We start from the raw sequence: 20436 nt of genomic DNA on the forward strand, positions 1-20436 counted from the left end.
TCAAATGGCTTATTAATTAGTAATTTTTTCAAACAACCAATGTTTGACTTTGTTCTGTTTTCTGGTTCAAAAATTTCCCGTCTTGATTATTTGGTTTTTTCTGTTTTCTTTGAGCTTAATTTGCCCATTTTTGTTAGCTTTTTGAGATGTATGTTTCGATCATTGATTTTAAATCTTTCTAATTATGTACTTATTTACACCTTACCCTCAAATCATTGCTTTAGCTGCTGTGATATGATAGTTTATATTTTCATTTTCATTCAGTTCAAACATTTCTATTATGATTATTTTGAGGCATGAGTTATTTAGAGTTCCTAAATACATAGGAACCCCAGTATTGTACCACTGTGGTCATAAAACGTGCATTTTATGACTTCAGTTCTTTGGAATTTATTGACAGTTGCTTAACAGTCCAGACTTTTCTATTTGGTAATAATTTCATGTGCACTTAAAAAGAATGTGTAATCTGCAGTTGTTAGATATAGAAGTCTAAGTATCATTTAAGTCAAACTAGGTAATTTTAAAATATTCTGTATCTTGTTTTTTGGGTTTTTTTTTGTCTCTGCTACCAATTACTGAAAGAAGTAAGTTAATATTTCCATATGTTTACAAATTTGCCTATTTCTCCTTTTAGTCAGTCAATTTTTGCCTTGTATATTTTGAAACTATACTTTAGATACATGCATGTTTGATTTGATATTAATGAATCAATTGTTTTATCATTAGAAATTTTTTTTATTTCTGCTAATACCTTTTGTCCTAAATGGTACTTTATGTGATATTAACATAGATATGTCGCTTTTGTATTATGAGTGTTTACATGTATATATTGTCTCTCATTTTACTTTCAACCTACTGGTTGAAATATAAAGACATATTTAAAGTATACTTCTTGTAAACATTATATAGTTGAGTCTTTTTGTTTTTCCAGGCTAATCGTCTCTATTCTTTAACTAGAGTACTTAGTCTTATTAATATTTAATGTAACTATTGACACAATTATATTTAAATCTTCCATAATTCTATTTTTTAAATTTCTCTGTCTTATTTTTCCCTTTGGATCTATTTTTCTTTAATTAATAAAGTTATTATTATTATCATTATTGAATTCACACTTCTGAAAGACTACAAGGAACAAATATGTTCCATCTTATATGTGAAAAAATATATATATTTTATCTTGGGGAACATACTAGCAATTAACATATACTGAGCCCTTAGTATGTGCCAAACACTGTGTTATGCATACATTTAAATGCATTATCTGATTTGCTCTCATAAACCAATACAAGACAAGAGCTATTCATGACTTTCAGATGAGAAACGAAGGTTCAGAGAAGTTAGGTAAATCGTTCCTCTAGTTCTGTGGCAGAGCTGGGACTCAAAACCCAAGGCAGTTAATTAGGTAATTAGTATTTATCTCTGAGTCTTTCCTTTCTAGATTACATGTAACTAGTGCCTCCATTTAAGAAAAAAAATAAGATTCTATTCTTGTATGATTACCATCATCCTAGTTTTCTTCCTATGGCCATGCCTCAGTTTCTCTGTGCCCAATATCATGTAGGGTTTCTACTGTCTTATTGCTTTGCTCTCCCTTATTTCTTGGTTTAGCTGCTTACCTTCTTTAGTAAAAAGAAGTCAAATCCAGGAGGTTAAATCTACCTACTAATGGTGTGAAATAAATATGTGAATTTGTCTGACCTGGGTGGCAGTAACTTTGCAAACCAGTTATTCAAATGTGGTGGAGGAAGTCGAGATTGTTCCCCCCAGCTAACCCCTCCTGAGTGTCACTGAAGCAATTCTGATTTATGTTTTGCTTGTTCAGGATTCTGAGATGTGCAAACACTACCGAGTATTGCCCAAGATGGGTTACCTTTGCCCAAAGGACTTACAGCCTGTCTGTGGTGACGATGGCCAGACATACAACAACCCCTGCATGCTCTGTCATGAAAACCTGTAAGTATACAAGTCAAACCATCGTATCTTTCAGAGTAGATGTTCCTGACTACCCTTTGACCCACAATAGTGTACCGATAGCAGTTTGAGGTGTGCTGCAACCAATCTACCAATCATAGCAGTTCAAAACTTAATTTTGCGAATGATCTTCATCATATATAAAACAGAGAAGATTTAAGGTTATCCCTTTCATAAAATTGTTTATGTCCTTTACTGAGTGGGAGAGAAAGGAAAAAGTGGTGAGGTTATAATTGAAGAAAATGTCGATAAGCCCATGTTACTGATGGGAGGGCAAACATCATCCATCCTTTGTCTAACAGAAAAAAGTCAAGAATCATTGCAGCACAGCCTATAATCTCTAGGACCTTATGACCACCTGCTAGTCGTGGATTTCACATCCTCCCTGAGTCTTCTTGTAGCAGAAAGAGGTAGCATGCGAAAGAAAGCGCAGTGGAGCAAATGGCAGACCTGGCCTCTGCTCGCAGATTTATTATTATTTGTGCATCTATGGGCCCATTACCTCATCATTCTGAGGTTCAGTTTCTTCATTGGAGAAGTGGAACCAGGCCTCTGAGCCAACTGACTTCACACGATTATTGAGAATTGTAATTTTTAAGTTAAACACAAAGATTTCGTTTTAATACTTTCATTATTGGTTGTAGCTTTGTTGTTGCTTTTCTGCTCAAATGCTATCTTACCCTTTCCTCCATTCAAATTCCTCAGCTTTTCCCAGCCTCCACTTGACTAGCTTTAAATGAGAGCATAGTGACAAATCTTAACTTTTCTACCCACTCCACCCCAGACTTACGCTGCAGTCCATGCATATTTTATCTTTCTTAGGACTCTAAAGAAAGGACCAGAATGTGAGGATGGGTCTGATATCTTGCATTCCAATCCTTGAAAAATATTTGAGTTTCCATTTATTTCCTTTTAAGTCAAGTAACTCATAAATAAAGAAGCATTCTGCAGTTCATATACTTAGAATAAAATCTTCATACAAGTGCTTTATGTGTTCTCACATCTGTGGACAAGGCACTTTCACATTCAGCCCCACATTCATTGAATCCTCAGTACCTGCTATAGAGTGGTGTTATCATCGTTGTACAGAGGGTTAATCTGAGGCTCAAAGAGTCCAGGTAATTTCTTTAAAGTCACAAAGCTGGAAGTAGATCATATAGGATTTTAACCTTGTTGATTTGGGGATAATAGTTTTCTTTTCTCTCCACTACACTACTGTTCTATCCTTAAGAAATTGGGAGTCAAAGATTCCTTTGACAATATGAAGAAAGTTACCTCTTTCCAGATCGTCCACCCTACCCCTAATTGCAGTTCTGGTCTGACACCCAAATGTCACCCACATTGATCCTTGGGTTTTGTCCTATCTTTGAAACTTATTCTATTCTGTTTTAGAATGCGCCAAACTAATACACGTATACGCAGATTATATGATTATGTCTCGTTATACTTTGTAAAATATATTTTTATGTATGGAATCTGTATTTTCCTTATATTTTGCATGATTCTATTTGTATAAAATATATATTATAATCTTTAAGTCACATTATACGTACTCAATAAAGTCATCTCTCTGGGATCCAATTTTCCCATATGTAACACAATAGCTTTCGGACTAGATGATCTTCAAGTTTATTTCCAACATAAAGCAGTTCTATGAGTATGAATGAAATGTGACAAAATAGATCCAAGGCTGGGGAACAAATCTGGAGCTAAATCAGAAGACAGAGACTAAACCTGGATTATGCCTACTGGAAAAAAAAGAGTTGAATGCAGAGCCTACGCCCTACCCCATATTACAGTTCTGGTTTGACACCCAAATGTCACCCACACTGATCCCTGGGTTTTGTTTTATCTTTGAAACTGATTCTGTTCTGTTTTAGAATACGCCAAACTAATACACGCATACTCAGCGAAGGGAAGTGTGAGGAGCATAGCACCCAAGGAACAACAACACCCAGCATGCCAGCCTCCGTAAGTACACTGGCGTCCATGATTATAGTATTAGGACCAGTTGGTTCTGCTTCTCTTCTCTTGTACTGAGTAATGGACATTTCTCTGGCCAGGGAAGTGATACGAGGTCAGGTAACCCCAGAACCGCTCACATGTTCATTGTGAAAATAATTAAGTGGTTGCTAAAATATGTGGGAAGAATAACACAATAGTTACTATTGAAAGATATTTACTGTTTACTGAGAGCAAACAGTAAATCTACTACTGAGATCCTTAGTAGATTTTTTCAGTAGCACTATCCCTCACAGCAGTTTCACAGAGTATGTCTTTTCTGTGATGTACAATAAGAAGATGAGACAGAGACCAAGAGAAGTCAGATTGCGACAGAACTGGATTTAACCCATTTCTGAGTAACCCCAATATCCTTGCATTTTTACATTGTGTCAAACTGCCTCCCAAAATGAAAAATTGACTTTTTCATTTAAATTCCTACAAGGATATTTTGACACACATTCCTGAGTTTGACATTCTCCCTAGCAACTGCGTTTGAGGAATCTCTTCCTGTAGCAAGACGATAGGCAACACGGAGAAAACAACTAGCAATTTTCAAATAAGAGAAAAATTTTTGCTACCAGATAAATAAGGGCTCCAATTCCAGGTGTTGATGTTGTTCATATATGAGACTTTTGACAAGTCACATAAATATCTAAACTAAAGATCTCACTGATTATTGAAAATATTAAATTAATACTGACTTTTAAGCATTTGGCACAGTGTCTAATAATTAATGGCATTTATTTTTGCTATCACTATTATTTATTACATCTAAGAGACCAAAGTATGAACTTAAAGAAACAGACCTCGGCACTGTGCTTATTTATTTTTAATATGTTTAATGAATTATATTTTAAAAATTTATATTTGATATTCACAAATGTATTTTTAATTCAAGCAAACAACATTTTAATAAATCATACTTAATAAATAATTATTTACTATTATCCACAACTGTTTTTACTCCACTGTCACGAATAGCTTTGGCAGTAATGGAATTGGAAACTATTCTGCCAGATTTAAGGATCTTAAGCAACACTAGATGAGACCATATTGTAAAGAGCTACTCAGTGAACCTTGATATGGGAAACTAGAAAACTAAGAGCTATAAGCTAGGTGTTTCTCGTTTTACACAAGCAGCTGGAAGGCAGATAGAGGAGGCGGAATACTGGGATGAAATCAGGAGACCATCTATCTACTCTGGGTCTTTACACACCTATAAAGAGAGGGGTTACACTTTTGCTATAGTCCCCGTATTGTGTTTGCTCTCTTATTCCACATCAATTCTTAAAGGTTTGGCCCTCATTTTATGGACAGAACATACTGTGCCCCCATCTCACAACCACTCCTGGTCACAGATATGTGAGGAACAGGAGGTAAATATAATCTTTATACAAGTCTTATAGACCACACCTTAGAGCACACCTTGCTGCAATCTCACGTAGACAACTTGACAAAAACTTCTTTATAAGGAAGTTGCCATAGGATAACACTGATAAGATGTATTTATTCAAATAATAAAGAATCTTGCCAGGGCTAAGCACAAAAGGTTTGTAAGGGAGTTCCTTCCTTTCATTTTGGGGTGTTTTCTTCCCAGTAGGGTTGCATAGCAGTCGTTATTCATGAGAGGAATTATTCATGATGTAACTGACGCAACAGGCAGTAGAACAAAAGGTGTCCAGGGCATGGTTTCAGTTCCCTCTGTGATTCAGTGCTACGATTTTTGATACGCTAAGGTGGTACCGGTGGGTCATGGCTCAGCATTGCTCTGATAACTATTATGGAGGCATATCCGGAAGAATAGAACCTATTGCCTGAAACTTGCTCCTGGATAGAAGATTCTCTGAGAGAGTTTGGAATCCCAAGAATGGAATAAAAGGCCAGGCAATCACAACATTCCTGGAAAAATAGATGAAGGAGCCTTAAACCCATACTTTTGCTTACTATCTAAAAAGTACTTTCTATTATATAGCTACTAAGATTAATGGAATCCTTTAGAGCAGGGGTGTCCAAACTGCGGCCCGCGGGCCAACTGCGGTCCGCAATCCATTGTTCATTGGCCCGCAGCAAATTCCAAAAATGTATTTAGTTTACTTAAATAAACCAGGTGAGGCAATACGTACTTCACCTCGAGTGAGTGGCCCGACTGTTTGTGTATTTTACTGCATATGGCCCTTGGTGAAAAACGTTGAAAAAAGTTTGGACACCCCTGCTCTAGAGCTTTATGTGATTTTCCTTTTGCGTCCTCGTGATAGTCATGTGATTTGGGCAGGGATCATTATCCTTCTTATTTGACAGAAAATCAGCCTGGGGAAAAAATCCTGCAATTTATCAGAGTTGTTCAGTATTATGTCGTGGGTCCAATATAGATTTTCTGACTTTGTTTCTGATGTTCTGCCATTATCCTTTAGTTGTCTGGAGATTCTGAAAACCAGGGGCTTTAGAGAAGGCATTATCTCAAATAAAGGTTAGCTACCTTGGAAGGAAATTCCTATATTAAGAAAAATACCAATACTATTTTACGAGACGAATAAATGACAATTCTCAATTCAATAACAAAGATTTTCACGGGTTTAACAAGACCATAGCTTGTCACTCTCAAACCAAAGGAAATATCCTAATTTTAATTTCGATGTGAAAGCTGAAAGTTTGAGTGTGAAATGATAGTGCTACTAGAGCTCCAGGCAGTACTAGCTGAAGATGGACGGTTATGTGGGAGAGAACTTCCTGAGGCCCTTACCCCTTTTAAAAAAACAAACAAAAACTTTATGTGTTGATTTAATATTTGAAATGTTCTTTTAAAGAATTAATGACTATTGGATGAGTCAGGCAAGGAAAACAGCTGAATATATTCTCATGACCTAAAACAAACTATAAGAGTTAAAACATTAATGTTAGAGAAATTAGGTTATAAGTCCTGACCAAATGTGAGACCTTGGCAAGTCACTAACCGTCTCTGAAGCTCAGTTTCCTCCTCTGTGAAATGATGTTAATAACACTTATCTCTCTGCATTACTGTGAGGGTCACATGTAATCAAGAGCAGAGTTCATTTTTGTATCTTTCTCAACAGGTAGTACATACTAGGTGCTCCATAAATGCCCATTGGCTCAACTGAATAAAATGTGAAAGTGATTTTAAATTGCGAGTTCTTGGTAGAATGCAGAAATCTATGGATTTCTTTGACCATGGTACAGCTATAAAGGCATACCCCACATTTCTACAATGTCTCTGAATTTCTGCTATCTAACATACCTATCTTCTCTTCTAGGATGAATGATGTGAGGATTGGTGACAGCCATGAGGGAAAGTGTATGCCCTAATTCTGAATTGCCTACCTTCACCAACTGTGTATACAAAGAATTCTTCAGAGCTCGTCTTATTACCTATAGAAAACAATAGAGAGCTGTTGAGGGGAATGGACTCACTGACTTTCAGTCTTCTCCATCTCTTTCCTCCTCAATTCTGTGATTGGAGGGCACAGAGACATCTCCACCCAGTCTGTGCTCTAAAAACCTCCTGATCACAATGCTGTCTGTCCAACTACTTGTTCAATAAAAGTACACCCAGCAGAACACCCTTTCTGGGATTTCTTTGCCACTGCCTGGCTAGTAGGAAATTGTTTTTTACATAAAGCCAACCAACTATGACTCAGCCTCACCTTCACTATCTGTCACCTCCCCAGCTTCCCTTTTTAGTGCCTCTATTTCCATGAGTAGCATAACTGTCTCTCAGTTACATAGGCCCCATATGGTGACACAAGCCAGGAATTTCCTACATCCAATCATGTTGCCTCTTAAGAATGTCTTATGTCAGGGCCTTAGTTCCATAGTTTGGGAGAAGACTAAGGAAATGAGAGTTACCAATGTGTGTAATTCTCTAGGACAGCACTGTCGATAGAAACATCATATAAGTCACATATGGAATTTTAAATTTTGTAGTAGCTATAAAAGAAACGGGTAAAATTAATTTTAATATATTTTATTTACCCCAATATATCAAAACTATTATTTCAAAGTATAATCAATATGAACTTTTTTTTTTTTTTTGACTAAATCTTTGCTATTGGTATGTATTTTATACTTACAGCACGTCTCACTTTGGGCTGGCCACATGTGAAGTGCTCCATAACTACACGTGGCTAGAGGCTACTAAATTTAGTGAGCTAAAGCACATGAAACATCTATCAGGGGACACATGCTTTAGAGAGGGGTGGGATGAAACAAGCGGTAACTGTCATGCTCAGAGTCATCATGCTCAGAGTCTTGCTGCTGGTGTCTTGTGACAGTACTGAGATATGTTGTTCACTTTCCGATTCTGGGCTGGTGCTGAACCCCCTGTAGAGGGTGAAAGCCTGTGGAGAATCCATCCCTGTTCAAGTTATTCTCAGCTTCAGAAGAACTGTGCCCAGAATGGCAGGCCTACTTGGATTTGGGAAGTTCATTTTGTATTTTTTCCTCTGCTTTTTAAATTTTAGATACATTGTCACTAGGTCAATCTTGTAATCCTTTGCCTTTGTAATGAAGTGAAAATAAATTAATTCCTACGCTTTTCCCCCTTGTATTGTCATTAAGAAAAAAAAGAAAGAAAGAAGGCTTATACATCGTTTTTCAAGCATGAAAATTTCAGAAAAAAAAAGTGAGACAAAAATGATGCTATTTTCTTTGGCAATTCCAGGATGTATGCGATGGTTTAGAGATTCTATAACATGTGAGACTATGTCTCCTTCCTGGTTATTTATAGGATATCCTATATACAGGTCATGACCAAGACATTATTTTTTGAGAAGTGGTTGCTTTGTTATACCATTTTGATCATGTTACGGAAACATAAACAACAAACCCTTTACATTTCTTTTATTATTATCATTATTTTTATTATGATTATGAATATTAGGTAATATACACAAAGACTTTGTTATTCAACGCTTAGAACTTAACCAATCCTTGGTAATCATTCTGAGCACCAGAGAAAGAGCCTGGCGTAGGAATAGGGTAGGGTGGACGATCGGATTGTCTAGAAAGGGATGAGACATGGAGAAAGGCCCAGGGACCCAATAAGGGTCCAGGGTGGAGTGGAGGACAAGAATGAGATGAGGACAAAGGAAAATAGAGAATGGACTGAGGATCAATGACTGGGGATACAAGTGGGAATGCGTTGAACACATTATTTAGGATTTTTAAAAAACTGAAAGTTTATTTTTCTGAGACACAGATTAGAGGTGAATATAAAATGTCAGTCTCAAAAAGGTCACAACAAAATAGTTGCATTAAATATCAAGTAAGTTTCTGAGTTGCCTCCTGATGGATAAGTTATATCCTGATGGATGGGAGGCAATTCAAAATCAGGCCCGTCTCACTGAGGTTTCAGAAACCAGCGCTATAATTCGAAACCTAAAAGTGACAAGTGATCCTCAGAGAAGTAAAGACAGCAAAGCTATTTCTGTCATCTCTTCCTGGTCACTACCACAGGTTACATATTTCTCCATAACTAGCATTTCATATTTCCATTTTAAGAATACAGGTTGTCGTAGATTTACCACTATCAAACTCCTTATTTTCTCATGCAAAGACTTCTCACCTGAAGTCTTCCTCTGTCCTTCAAGTCTTCAGAAAGCCCATGTCTAGACTATGGATGAACAAACTTTTCTGTAAAGAGCCAGATAGAAAAGCGTTCAGGCTTTGCGGGACATTTAGTGTCTGGCAGAACGACTCAATGCTGCTGTTGTGTAAATACATGAATTTACATTATGTAAATAAATATGCATGCTTGTGTTCCAATGAGACTATATTTACAAACATAGGTGGTAGGCCCAATTTGACCTGTGGGCTATAAACCAGTAAGGGGTAAGAATCTGTCTCTTTTCCTTCTTCTTTGTATGTTAACTGTCTTCTCTTTGCTCCCTTCTATACTTTTAAACACCAACTACACTTCTCATTCTATGATAATGATAATAGAAAATAATAAATGTTAACATTTCTAAACACTTAATACATGCTTGAAACTGAGGAAAGCACATGGCAAGACCCAATGCAGTGTTCTTTGTGACCTTCTTGGTTGACTTTGACCAAGGCCAGTGTCATATATTACACAGTTAGGTTATAGTAAATGAAGGGAATGTGCCCTTCAATGACACTCCCTGTGGCCTTTACCAATGGCATTTGTTTCTCTCATTTAAAAAAGCGTAACAAGACATCTTGTTTTTTCCCTGACACCATCTTGGCACGCAGATAGATCCCTTTTCCTTCACAGAATGGAAATTAAAGTTCTATCTAAATAATATGTGACTGTAAGTCATCCTTCAAGCATGAAGGAGAACAGAGAGAAAGCTTTGTCAATTGAAGATCAGTCCCAGGAAAATAAATCAAATATTTGTCATTCTTGATGGAATTTTCATTTGACCGTAGAGCTCCTTCTGGGTTATTTTGATGTGCTGCCTTCCTCCCAGTGCTTGTAAATATTATTCAAGCTTCTAGACATCTTACATTTTTACCTTATTTTCTTCTTCTTTTATGGATGTTAGATCCTTTTTGTCAGTGAACTTCTTCAGTAGCCTAACTGACTTGCTTATCTTCATTCTTGTTTGTTTGTTTAATATCCAAATGACCTCTTCCAAGCAGATTTGTTTAATTCCCCTGTTTAAACTTCAGCCACACTGCACTAGAACCAAGCAAAAAGAGACAAACCTGAAAACTAGGCATTGTCTTCCCTACACTCTTTGGTCCTCCATAGAGTTAATCACCAACTTTGATAAGCTCTTTGGTTCAAGCCATCATCATCCTTTCATGATTGACTACAATAGCCTCATAAATGATCTTCCTGCTTCAGCCTTCTCCGTTCCATTGCATTCTCCACTGTAGGCAGAGTAACGATCTGAAGCCCAAATTGGATGGTATTATGCTTAAAACTTTTAAGCAGCGTTGCTAGCTCCCAAGATGAACGCTAGACATGCAAGGGCTTCTGTTCACCTCTCCATCTTCAACTCTTGCATTGCATTTCCCTTAAGCCCTTGACTAATTTCCTTGAACCTGATCTTACGTGTCCCCTCTTCCTAACATATCCACCACTGGTCCTTCTCCGGTTGGTCCTTCTTTTTTTTAATACACCACTAGTCCTCCCATTTTTTCCTTCTGTTTCACAAGGTTCGTCCCTCTAAACTCTAGACTAATTTTTTCTCACCTCATTAAAGGTGCAGACTATTTTTGGAAGACTTCCATGAACTCTTTTTTCTCAGAGTGTGAATTAATTATTTCTTTGTTATGGTCCCATAACGTCCTGTCCTTACACCTATATTACCAGCTGTCATTGTTCTTTTGCTTATTTACAAGTCCATCTCTCTCACTAGACTATGACTTCTTTAAGCAAAGAGACAGTTTAATATTCTTGTTTAAATCCCCAGTTCCTAGTACAATTCCTGGTATGGAGCAATTGCTTATTAAAAGTTGTTGAGTAAACCTAGACCCTTAAGATAAAAGCTTTTAAAGGAAATTTAGGACAGACATTCTCAGTTCTGGCCTATGACATAAAGCCTACGAGGATAGGAGAGCACCATTATTCTGCAAAGAATTTAGAGATATTGCAAATTAAAAATTGCTGGCACTGATGGTTGGAAACAAAGTAGTTACATGAACATAAGAACATATAAAATGTAACTTCCCACCCCCAGAAAAGCTAGATTCATGAGGTGTTTCTCAGAATCATTAGCAAAAGCTAATGATGAGGAGGAATGCAAAGAGCAGCATGAAACCAGAAAATTATGCTGTGAAGAGTATTGTTGTAATTAACATTGTATTAACTTTCAACTAATTAACTGCTTTTTATCAAATAAATATATGATACATAGTGAAAAAGACACTCTCAGGAAAAAGGTTATTTTATTTTAGGTTGATACAATCCTAGGCTGACAGAGCTAGAAGAAAATTAGAGATGATTTAGCTAGTGTATTTAATGTATGGGAATCCTGAAGCCAACGAAGGGAAAGTAATTTTCTGAGCTTACCCAAATAGGTGTAAATCAGAAATCCAAATTCAAGTGTGTGGCTTTTACGCTCATATTCCTTACACCAGTCTCTCTGGCCTCATGACTATGAGTTCCATTCTCTTCATGTAAATGAAATTATCTATCTGATTATGTTTTCAGATAAAAGAAATGGATTTTGTATTCAGTGATCCTATAAAAGTGTTCATTATGTACAGAAATGGTCACTTCTGCTCATTTGTGGAATACTTCAATTCCAAATCTATGGAACATGCGTCAGGAGAAAGTACAGAGTTTTTAGCATACAGTAATGGCATTGGCAGTGAAAAGTGGATGCCAATGGCTTGGCTTCCATAAAAGAAGTACAGAGAACAAGTGATAAAATGAAAAGTTGCCAGTTTATTATATTTACATCTCTGGATCCACACTGCTTGTAAAATTTTAAGTGAGAAAGTTGCCAGAACTGTTGCCAAGTTCTCTAAAAATGAGCTGTGTCCACAAAGGATATCTGCTTAGGTCCCGGCCTCTGGTTACAGGACAGACATGAATCAAACAGGAAATGCCACATCTTTTCCCACCCAGAGGCTGTTCTTGTACCCTCAAAAAAGGTTGGATGAGCTCGAGTTTTACATGCCCACTGAAGGATTCCTGGTGAAGTTGCTAACCCTTGATCAACACTTAACTGAAAGCACACGATAAGATTCTAAAGAAGAATGGAATTTTGATACAGTCGTTTTAGTATCAATATGTCAAACAAGAAATAATAATACAGCATCAACAATGAAAGCAGTAGCTAAAAGCTATTAACTAGTTTCCTTGTAGCTTTCCTTCCCTCTCATCATAAAGCTGGCAGGTAAAGGTGTGTACTTTTGCGTTAGAGGATGTTTGAGTTAAACTGGACAAATGCATAAATAATAGGCAAGAAATGACACCTAGTGGCTTGAAGACTTTAGAAAGTAACCAAAACAGAAGGAACAAAACTTTCAGGAAAAATGAAAGGAACCGGGTTCTAACACTGACCAAGACTGCTGCTTGGCAGCATCCTGAAAAGGCAGAAACTGCTGAGTGTGTGATTACAAAAAGAGTCTGCCAAACCTTAGCTTCAGGGGTTCTCAGTCTCAGTCGAAATTCACCATGTCCCACGTGTGGCACAGAATCAGGGAGCAACCTCACTGAAGGGAACCACTTATGGCTGCCTTGGGCCATCAGGATGCCAGGCAACAACCAAGATTGTCCAGACTGGAGGGCCTGCTCTCATTTTCTCAGCACGGCTGAAGCATCTTACATCCTCATAAACTCCAATAATGAATGGGGCCAAATGTCCCCAAATCCAGGGAGCATGGAGGGGCTCAGAATCAGATGTCATTTTATTTAGAGAAAAAGAAGGAATAGACCATTTTGTACATCCACATTTCTTGATCGAAACGCACCTCTAGTATGCATGGGGAGCGCTGAGGATTCATGAGTAGTGCAGATCCTCACCAAGGGGGGGCTACCAGATAGTCACAGCCAGTCAATTTGTTGTGAAACAAGAACCTTGAGCAATTCATAATAGAAATGGGTGTGGATTCTTTGAAGTGACTTTTCATTTGGGCAATATGTTGTGGGGATGCTGAGTTCAACATAATTCTATGCATTGTTTTTAAACCCTTAGTTATTGAGTGGGTGGCAAAAGAAAGAAAAATTCAGCCTTGTTAGAATGTACTGATGGGATCACTTTCTCTGTCATTCCCATGAGAATTTCCAGAAAGGGAGGAACATGGGAGGTGGATTTCTGCACCGTTATTCATGAACTGTGAGTGATAAAAGGGGAAAAAATTTTCTCCAAACTTTTATTCTTCTTGGAGAAGAAAGCATACGCACAAATGAAAAACCAGTTGGTAAGACATTAGATGAGAATGTGAAAATCAGAGAGGAAATGAAGACTCCTGAACTTTCCTGGATTGGGTTATTATTGACAACTATTATTATTAATAGAGTGACAGTGGAGAGAAGCCATTAAAAATGAGATTTAGCTTCAAGCTTTTGGGAGAACATGTTGACCGCGAAGGTGCTCTGGGATATCCAGAGGTGATGTCCAGTAAGTAGTGAAGAACTGAGTCTAGGACCGATGTGGCAGATCCTCACCTTCTTTGGAAAAGTAAGTAGAGCAGAAATCCCATGTTGACACAGGGCTGTGGTGTGAGAAAATATGGCAAAGCAAAGAATCAGGAGGTCTGATTCACTGAGTGGCCTCACTTTTTTTTTTTTTGGTTGAAGGGCGGGTCTTGATCGGAAGTTCTCAAATGGATTTACATGGAATCTTGAGGTGTGTGGTGGAAATGTAGAAAAGTAGGTACTCTTGAACCCTGTCTTGCTTCCATTTAAGTTAACGTCTCTTTAAAAATCTGCTTCTTTTATTGTTTGTCTTTTAGAATTACATTTGGGGGGGGGAAAGTTCCATTTCTTAATTAAACAACAGCAAAAAGTTTGAAAACTACAGACCCAGGTGCTTGTTCAGGGACCCATCAGCTCTAAATTCCCTGAGCCATTGTTTTGATTTCTGTCTTCTTAGAACATGGGAGTCTAAGGAGATGCTTCACTGTAACTTAGGAAGAAGATCATTTATCCTATTCACAAAAGCTTTTGGGGAGCATTTCATTGAAGTATACATATTAATATTTCGAATGGTGATGCAGCATTGAAATACGGGTGAGGTATAAGTATTCTAATTATACAATGGCATAAACTAAAACTGTAGAATGCTAACTGAGAAAAAAAGAAGTGGTATTAGAAAATGGAAAATATGAATGAGAGATGTGTTCCTTAAAGAACTAGAAACAAATGCAGTTACTGTGAAGTCATACGATCTGAAATTGGAAGATGTAGTTTTGGTCAAGATTCTATCATCCAGTAGCTGTCTGCTTTGAAGAATTTGCTTAACTCCTCCAGTCTTTGAGTTTGTCCTTTGTGAATTAATTATTTTCACTCTATCTTCTGGAAAGCTGATGTGAGGACCACATGGGATAATAGGGATGAAAGTGCTAAGTAATTGGAAATCACTGGGCCTGTGTTATTGAAAAAGAATATTGGTTTTGTGGACAGAGAGAAATATATAGGTGTGAGTGCAGGGGATTGTGTTAAACAGAATATCATGGTTATAACCGTATGAGTCACGAGACAGTATGCAAAACTCAGAATTTTCATTAGAAATACAGTGGTACCTCAGTTTTTTAACATAATCCATGAGTTCTGAAACGTTCAAAAACAGCCAACAGCTAGGCCTCAGGATCTTGCACTCAGCGGAAGCCGTGTGACGTGTTTGACTTCTGAGTCGTGTTAGAAAACAGAAGCATTTACTTCCGGGTTTACGGCGTTCATAAACCAAAATGTTCTTCAATGGAGACGTTCGAAAACCAAGGTACCACTGTACCCATTTTAGTTATTGAAGTAGTATATCTTAATGAGGGAAAAGATATTTTGGGAGAGAAGTACAGACCTAGGATTTTGAAGAACTGGCTATCCTGATAATGAACTCTGGACTAAATAGAATACATTCAATCTTTCTGAGTTTGTTGTCCCATCTGCTAAATAGCAATAATAATGCTCTAAATAATTCACCAGTTTATTTTAATCATTTAACAAACCTTCAGAGAACATTGTAAGTATCTTCATACTCTAGCAAAGCAAGGTATTACGGTGCAAACTATTAATGTCGTCTACTACTGTAGATTTTAAAGAAATGTCCTCATGCTTCTATTGTCTATTTCAACTTTCCTGTATTTAATATAACCTTTTAAAATTTTTTTATTTAAGTATAGTTGGTGTACAATATTATATTAGTTATGTTGGTTTCAGGTGTACAAGATTGTGATTCGACATTTTTATACCTTACAATGTGATCACCCCACTAATCCCAGTAGTTATCTGTCACTGTGCAAACTTACCCTTTCTACGTGTCATTTTAATTCTTCTTTCTCCTTCCTACACCTGTGATTTATTTGTCCTCAAATATAGCCCTGCCATTTGTATTTGTTAAGAAATCAAAGAATATTACGCAAAATATCTTATGGTCAATGAGTTTCAGGGCGTACCTGTTCTAACTGTCTATAAATCAAGATAATAAGGAAGCTTTCCTTGACAAAGGGGAAAAAAAAGGCCCTAGCTTGGGTTAACAGCCAATCATCATTGAAAAAGTCAAGTTGTAATGAGGGTGCGACCCTGCCTTCCATGTATATATATCCACTGCATGTTTGTGTGTGTCAGACTGTTTCTTCTCTCTTTCGCTGGGCTTCTGGTCTCAGAGCAGCCCATCTCTACTACTCTAACTCAACAGCACAATGAAGAGCATCACTGCTTTTGCCATTCTTGCTCTGGCAGCTACTACATGGGCTGTCTCACCTCCTGGTAAGTTAGGATTCATTTGAAATGCTCAGACCTTTACGTTAACTGCAATACATTCAGCCTTCAGTAATTATAGAATGTGAAAGTCCAGAGATAATTTAGAAGGGATCTATTTGGATTGCTCCAATTAACAATGTGGGGGTGGTTCAGACCTTCAGGAAGAGAGACAGAGAAGAATAGAAGAATTGTCGGCTCTTCACTCAGTTCCTGATCAGGCTCCAGGATCCCTCAGGTTTCTGACTTGCCCTTTCACAAACCACTTATGCAACTTTGAGACCATAACTCAACCCTACACTGGGCGTGGCCACAGGCACGCGTGGATACCTGTGACAGCCCTTCCCCAATGACCAGGGATTTCCCCCAGGTTTTCTTACCAGGATCACAGACATGTCTGTCTTCACTCGGAGTTGGCCCTGAGTTAAGAAGTGACCTCTCTTACATCTGGCCTGGGCAAGGGATGTCAGGAAATGGTTTTAATTATTGTGAACAATGAATGCAGCTTGGCATTTCTAACTGTGGGATTTCCTTTTTCTCCAATTCCTTCTCTCCAACTGCATCTCATCCCACTGTCTTCGGTGATCAAGCAATAGGGACAAGGGTGAGTGCAATCTTCTCTGTGGTTTTTGTAAAAATGAAATCAAAGCTAATGTGTAAATGGACCTGGGGAGATACATAGTTAAACTGGCTCACGATAGACTGAAATAATTCCTCAGGAGATAAAACTCTTCTTACTCTGATTCCTCTGGTGGCGTTTCTTTCTTTAAAGGTTACAAAAGGAATTTCCTTGTAAAAGGAGAGCAGCAGATAAAGTGAAATTTTACCTTTGGGTAGCATTTAAACTTTTCTGAATTTTTTTTTTACATTCGTTATTCCTTTGGACTCTCACTATAACCCTAAAAGGGGAGATTAATATTCCCTTTTTAAACAGCTAATTCGCATTTTGCTTCAGGAATGTTTTAGGAATGTTAATTTTTGTAGCACAGCACCTTGTCCATTGAAGATCTTCCGGACATGTTTGCTGAAAAGTTGAAGAGGCTAGTACTCTTTCCACTCGTTTTTCTCCTTACCATTTTGATATGAGAATGACTACAGAATTGAAGCAAGAGAATGTAGAGCATTATTTTTTTCTTCCAATTACAGGTAGACTGCTCCAAATACATGAGAGAAGGAAGCAAGATTCCATGCTCAAGGGAGTACAAACCAATATGTGGAGCAGATCAGAGAACTTACAGTAATGAATGCATGTATTGCTTCCTAAACCAGTAAGTGTGGTACTCAATTTGAAGACCCTACCACCTTTTTTTAAAGATCACAAAGTCCACATTGGCCAAAATCTCCTTGGTTTTTAAAAACATGTTTTGACAAATCCTCTTTTGTCATACTCCTCCAATACTCTTTGAACATTGCTTTGTTAAAATAAATAAATGTACCTATATCTCTAAGGATATATATATTTCTTTGCTATCCAACCAAATTCTCATTCCTATAACACTATCCCTTGGCCATTAGCTGCTATATATAGACATCTTTATTCTCACAGGGCATGAAAGACTGAAAAGATCTTATCTATTACTTATCTCATATTCTCTTTAGAAGGCAGGAATCTAATACACAGAAAGGAAAAGTGACTATCACAAAATTAACCCCACTAGTAAGTGCCAGAAATGGATTTGAGCATATTTTCTTTTTCTTAACTCAAAAATATTTTCACACTATATCATGCCTTTGATTTTCATCTTAATATTCGTGGACTATTTTTAAAATGCCCAATCTCCTTCTAGTGTTGATCTTGAGAATTTTTGTTTGCAAAATGATTATCCAACAAAGATGTTAATGGTCAATATTAGCCAACTAGCATTGACTATATTAACCAAAAATCCTCATTCTCAGTCCAGGTTAGACAACACAGAATGACATGGGACTGTGTTTTACTCTGTAGATTATGAAATATCAAGTAACTGTATTACCCAGTCAATAAAATCTTCTCTTCCAGGAATAAAAGAATTATCCTCAGAAAACTTCATGATGACAAGTGTGTAAGTATATGCAGAAATTTTATTTATTCTTAATATAAAATGTTACTCTAATTCCTCACTATCATAGAGAAAACCTATTTTAAAATGTGTATTCTAGAAATTATCTATGACTATATATAGTCATATGTAAGACACCTGGCCAGTCTAAACAGATGACCTGAAGTATAGTTAATTGATTTACCCAGAGGAAGACTCCACAAACTTTACTCATAGCCCTTAATTGGGGCAGATTGTTATACATGTGCTTATTTTCTAACACTGCAACTAATCAGCAGGTTAAGAAAAGGATTTCAAGGGTAATCGGAGACTCAAGGATACTCTCATAACAATAAAGGAAGCTATTTTTTTAAAGCACAAAAAAAATTCACAAACAAGTATAGAGACAATTCAGGGGTAAGGAGCTACGTGAGTGGGATGTCAATAACATTAATAGAGTTTGAAGTGTGATATAAGAGAATTGTAAACATGGGGTTTTGGTAGTAATGACAGTTCATTTTAAGGAGGGGCACACAACCCAATTTGGTGGATGAGCGAGAAATGTCATCATGAAACTATTATAAAAGTAGATAAACTGACTTTTAAGGAGGAATAGGAGTTGGTCTGATGGATAAAGAGGATAAAACCATGCAGTGGAGGAAAGACACCATGAGCAAAAGCACAGGGACGTTCAGCAGTAGGAAACCCTCAGGGAATCCAGTCCTTAAATTATGAGGGGACTTTCTGTTGGTGGAGAACAAGATCTAATTTGATTTGTAAGAGATCACTTTGGCATCAGTGTGGAGTAATTGAAATCTCAGATAAAGCATGGAGGCTGGGCAATAAATTGGCAGACAATTGCAAATGTGTAGGCAAGACATACCAAGAGCCTGAATGACAGTATGGTGAGGAGAGGACTAATTTGGAAATGAAGTACAAGATTGAATCCACCGATGCATTTGTCTCTGAGATGTAGAGAATGAGAGAGAAGGGCGCCCTAGACTTGAGCTGAGCTGTCCCTTGCTGAGACGATATTCCCCACACTGTTGGGTCACATTATATAAACTGCGGAGGCTATGTCTTTTGCATGTGGGATTTTGGACTAAATGATCCCTCAAGGTCTTTTAAAAGTTCATTTTCTATGATTTAATGATTTGAAATTATTTTTTCTTTTTTCCCTTTTTTTTTTTTGGACATGGGCAGGTTGAGTGCACCCACTATGCTGATGTATGTACCATGGAATATAATCCTCACTGTGGATCTGATGGAGTAGTGTATGCCAACAGATGCTTGTTTTGCAACAGTGTTGTGTAAGTGCTGGATTCAGTATGTTATTTGCAGAAATAACCTTTCTCGCAGAGCCAGAAATCATCTTAGCTCCCTAATAAGCTAGACGCTGCTATGGAGCATAAGAGTGAGATGGTTCACTGATCATCATAATATTTTTACAAAAAGTAAGAAGAGAGAAAGAGAAAGTAGATAGTAGGAAGAAACTGAAGCTAGGAAAGCTAAAGACTTATAATATTATTAAGTGGCAGATAAAAAGAGAAATTTACTTTTTTTTTTTTTTTGCCTCCTAACACTGGCTTTTACTAGCATACTGAATTATTTTATTCACCATGCTGAAACTCAGTGTTAACTGCTCACTGTTCATGCTGTGTACTCATTTGCCTGGCCCGATCTAAGGATATCAAACTTTAAATTTAAAGTCATGAACAAGTATAGAGACAATTCAGGGGTCTTCCATTTAAAAATATGATTTCTCTTATAGGCAGAGCCGTGGTGCATTATTTTTGGCAAAGTATGGAACATGCTGAGTCTCTCTGATGCTCAAGGGCCCCAAGATCCCTTTGGCAGATTCCACATAGAGAACCAGTTCCCTCTAGAATGGATATGGGGGCAAATATATGGATTTGTATCTTCAATAAACGAATTTCAGCAGAAAACTGTCGTCAGGCTTTTTTCTGTGGATGTGATTCTTCTCTTGAGGAGAATAACTATGGTCATTTCCTGAACTATAAGTCACATGGAAAGATTTCCTCTATTTCTACTCATGTTGGGAGTGGAGAACAAAATCTACTCATAGCA

The 20436-nt window shown here is 37.3% G+C and overlaps 2 protein-coding genes across 2 annotated transcripts in view; both read left to right on the forward strand.

Annotated features, from left to right (window-relative positions):
• The window catches only part of SPINK5 (serine peptidase inhibitor Kazal type 5), a gene marked incomplete at both ends in the record, with an annotated part of 71367 nt that extends 69407 nt beyond the window's left edge, over positions 1–1960 (forward strand). The window contains one exon of the mRNA XM_081035550.1: positions 1826–1960. Within this exon, the coding sequence (XP_080891676.1) occupies positions 1826–1960 (135 nt within the window). The remainder of the gene's footprint in view (positions 1–1825) is intronic.
• Positions 1961–16272: 14312 nt separating this feature from the next.
• On the forward strand, positions 16273–20165 carry LOC308491522 (double-headed protease inhibitor, submandibular gland-like; the record flags this gene model as incomplete). Its single annotated transcript, XM_081035269.1, has 5 exons — positions 16273–16339; positions 17475–17598; positions 18330–18372; positions 19552–19658; positions 20120–20165. 5 exons carry the CDS (start codon positions 16273–16275, stop codon positions 20163–20165), a joined length of 387 nt encoding a protein of 128 aa, XP_080891395.1.
• Positions 20166–20436: the final 271 nt, after the last annotated feature.

This window comes from Rhinolophus hipposideros (genome assembly GCF_964194185.1).
Source record: "Rhinolophus hipposideros genome assembly, chromosome: 23".
NCBI classification, from domain to species: Eukaryota; Metazoa; Chordata; class Mammalia; order Chiroptera; family Rhinolophidae; genus Rhinolophus; species Rhinolophus hipposideros.